This window comes from Camelus ferus, chromosome 23 (assembly GCF_009834535.1).
Source record: "Camelus ferus isolate YT-003-E chromosome 23, BCGSAC_Cfer_1.0, whole genome shotgun sequence".
Lineage (NCBI taxonomy): Eukaryota > Metazoa > Chordata > Mammalia > Artiodactyla > Camelidae > Camelus > Camelus ferus.
Window position 1 is genome coordinate 10669207 of NC_045718.1, and position 3963 is coordinate 10673169.

Consider the following 3963-nt stretch of genomic DNA (forward strand, 5'->3'; position numbering starts at 1 on the left):
AAATTCCTCCCCCTGCACACTCTGATGCTTTGAAATGGAAACGTGTGCAGTTCTTCAAACAGGAGTTTTGCTGGGAAGCTCCGGGCGGCACGGGTCACCTGCTGCCCCTCCCCCGCCAGCTCGCGTCTCCACACCTTCTGTTGTCACTCAGGCATAGTGGATAACTTCCTCCTTCAGGCCGCAGTGTGTGGCACTTTTATCACAGTGCATTTGAATTATTTGTTTGTCCGTCTGTTTCCACCGCTGGGCAGGGAGCTCTGGTGGCTGTGGACTTTGCCCCTACGTATTTTTGTGCTTGTGTGTCCTGTCCCCAGTGCCTGGAATATGCTAGATGTAATTCTAAAAGTATCAGTGGAAGAGGAAATGCAGGAACAGTCCTCTGCAAGGAAGCCTTTTCCCCCGCGGTGACTCAGGATGCTTTCTGTCGCAGCTGTCACAAGACTTGACTCAAATCTGATTTCAGCAAAGAGGTAATTTTGGAGCGAACGTGAGGGCGAATAAACACTTAGGGGTGTTGCTGGGTTAGACGTCCGAAGACGGGGCAGACCAACGTATCGTGGTTTGCCACATCTCTGCGTTCCCATCCCCACGCTTGCATTTCAGCTGTTTTGACTTAGGTTTAGAATCGTAAATGGTAGCAGGAGAAAGGTGCAAACTCCAGCCTTTTTTATTTTTTCAAATTTCAGCCCAGAAAAAAAAAAAGAGTGAGAGTTCTTTCTCAGAAACACCAAAGTTTTGCCTGAGCCAAATTGACTCTGACGGGGCTCTGCGGCCAGGAGGACGTGCCCTCTCCTCGATGGCCTCTGGCTGGAGTCATGCAGCTGGGCCGGGCTGTCAGCTTCCCCAGTGCCCCAGGGCTGAGGGCGGGGAGGGGGGCACACCCTGCGGGGTCCTAGAAGGAAGAGAACTGCAACTGGACGATACAAACTCCCAGGTCTGTTAGTGGAGGGTATGAAAGAAACGCTTTGTTCCTTTAAACCCAGATTTGGGAAGTGGAGAACTTCATTCATTGCTTAAGTGCTCATGGCAAAATCAGAACACTTACTTCAGTCTGATTCAAACGCAACTCAGACCTTCCAAGGTGACTTTTAAATGAAAACTTTGTTCATTTTGAAAATGGAGTTGTACCTATGGCACCAAGGAAACTACTTACTTTGATGAACACAATCAAACTTGTTGATTCGGGTGGTCCAAGGGAAGAGGGCATTTGTAAGTGTTAAGACTAGTGTGATAGGTGCTGAGTTTTCAAAAATATTAAAGGTAGATTTTTTTTATTGCCGTTTTGTTATAAGTGTTATTTCATCATCTATGGTTGCTTAACAAACTGTCCCCCAAATTAGGGCTTAAACAACTTATTACTATCATGTCTCATCCTTCTAGGGACCAGGAACTTGGATAGGGCCCAGCTCGGAAGACTCACCTGGCCTCATACCTGGGGCCTCAGCCAGGATAGCAGACGTGTGAGGACAGGAGCAAGTGAGGACGGGCTGGACGTCTCTCTCTCTCTGTGAAGGAGTGAAATATTGCCATTTGCAGCAATGGGAATGGGCCTAGAGATCGTCATATTAAGCGAAAGAAGTAGGTCAGGCAGAGAAAGACAAATATTATATGGTATCACTTATATGAGGAATCTCAAAGAATGGACACAAACTTATTTTAAGACAGAGACAAGAAGACAAACTTACAGTTACAAAGGGGAAAAGGGAGGGGGGATAAATTAAGAATTTGCGATTTGCAGGTATGAACTACTATCTATAAAATAGATAAACAAGGCCCTACTGTAGAGCACAGGGAACTATGTTCAATAGCTTGTAATAACCTATAATGAAAAATACATGAAAAAAAATATAGCATAACTGAATCACTATGCTGTACTCCAGAAACTGATGCAATATTGTAAATCGACTACACGTCTGTTAAAAAATTGCAAATGCAGTCTGAAGCCTGTTGTTTTACAACCTTTGAGCTAAAGGAGGTTCTGCCATTTACTAACCGGACTACATGTGAGAACCAGGCTGGGGCTGGACCTTACACTGCTTTGTGGGCTCACATATGGGGTTTGGACTTTATTTGAATAGTAAACAGAACCTTTAAGCAGATTTGATGTGAGGATGTAACACAGGCTTATTTACATTTGAGAAGACTCTCTTGCTCTGTTGTGGAGACCGGTGAGAGGCTGTCCTGGCTCTCCAGGACAGAAGGGATGGCATACAGACGTGGTGGCAGGGGGTGTGCAGAGGAGACCCCACTGACACACATCTTAGACGCAGAGTGGAGGAAACTTGCTCCTGGACTGGGCTTGGCAGCTTGAGACCAATGGGAATGAGGATGACTTCCAGGTACCTGGCTGGAGTAACTGGGCGGGTGGTGTTGCTGGCGGCAGGAGGGCAGGCTTGGGGGACCCCCAAACATGGAGTTCAGGGTCCTCCTGGTTGTCTGTGGCCCTCCCAGGGCCCAGCCATTGTAGGCCGTGGGGAACAGGGCCACAGAGGCAAGGTCTGGGCTGAGGATAAATATGGATGAATATTCGGATCTGTGGAGATCTATGGTGTTTTAATTCGTGGGAGTGAATGAGATAATGTTGGGAGAAAGTGTGGAGGAATTACGGAGCCTTGAGCTGCAAAATTCAGAAGTCAGATAGAAGAGACTGGCCCCCAAAGCCCTGACACATCGCTTTTTATGCTAAATGTGCTTGCGCTGCTGGTCACTTCTGAGAGGCAGGAAAGTCCGTTCGACGGAAAACGGTTCTTGATCTTGTGTCATCTCTGTTTCCATTTGAGTTACGTAGAATTCCACTTATTTGCAGGTGGAAACTCCTCAGTGTAGAATGTAGGGGGCTGGGTGGGGCTCAGGGTCTAAAAGTCAGGACTTGGGTCCACATGGAAGTTCTGTCTCTTATAGAAGAAATGAAATACCAACCCAGTCCTGTTTGCTCACCGGAAAGCGTGATGGCATCATGCTGCCTGACTCCTACTGGCGCCGTGAGAAAATTCACGTTCACGGGAGCACAGTGCGGGGCCCGTCGTGAGCGACGGGTACACGATGGCTACTAACGGTGCTGCGGCCACCACTGGCGCCGCCTCCACCGCCCCCGCTGCTACCACTGTTACTGCTGCCGCCGCCACCACCACCACCACCACCACCACCATGACTCCCACCGCCACCATCGCTACTGCCACTGTTACTGCTGCTGCCACCACCACCACCACCACCACCATGACTCCCACCGCCACCATCGCTACTGCCACTGTTACTGCTGCTGCCACCACCACCACCACCACCACCATGACTCCCACCGCCACCACTACTACTGCTACTCCCACCACCAGCACTATCACCGTTATCACTGCTGTGTATCACCCCCACCACTACCGCTACCACCACCATTACTAGCATGACGACTACTACTTTACTAGTGTTTGGGACGACATAACTGATTAAAACCGAAGCTTCCCTGCTGGTACTTTCAATGCAATCTTGAACCGTGCAGGTGCGTGATTTTTTTCCATTTTCACTCCACTCCACTCGCGACTCTGGTGCCTTTGTTGTATTGTTTAGTTTACCGTGATCTTTGTTTACCATGAAAATTTACCCCCTTACATATTAAACGTGTCAGCAATCCATAAAAAACTAAAATGTCAATCTTATTGGACAGGTGCTAAGGTGTCACAAATGCTGTGCCCTACTCTTCTCATGTAAAGATTAAAACCCAAGGCTTGACAATGGTCTGAAAGAAAATGAAGATAATCCTTAAGATCTAGGCATATCTTGAAGGCTTGAAAAAAATCTCATAGTCATCAAAAAACTGATGAACACACACACATCCATTATGTCTTTATGACGCACCATCTTACCCTGTAGTCAGCGGGGCAGTCTGTCCTTGCCCTCCCTGGCCTGCACTCCAGGTGGCGTGGGTAATGCCCTCCTAATTTTCACATGCACTGTACCTACACATAGCAAAAT

At 48.0% G+C, this 3963-nt stretch overlaps 1 protein-coding gene across 1 annotated transcript; it reads left to right on the top strand.

The window, feature by feature from the left end:
- The first annotated feature begins 206 nt into the window (after positions 1 to 206).
- LOC116659351 (integumentary mucin C.1-like) lies at positions 207 to 3546 on the top strand. The gene is made up of 3 exons (XM_032466819.1): positions 207 to 470; positions 1381 to 1578; positions 2902 to 3546. Exon 3 carries the CDS (start codon positions 3043 to 3045, stop codon positions 3391 to 3393), a length of 351 nt encoding a protein of 116 aa, XP_032322710.1. The 5' UTR covers positions 207 to 470; positions 1381 to 1578; positions 2902 to 3042; the 3' UTR covers positions 3394 to 3546.
- Positions 3547 to 3963: the final 417 nt, after the last annotated feature.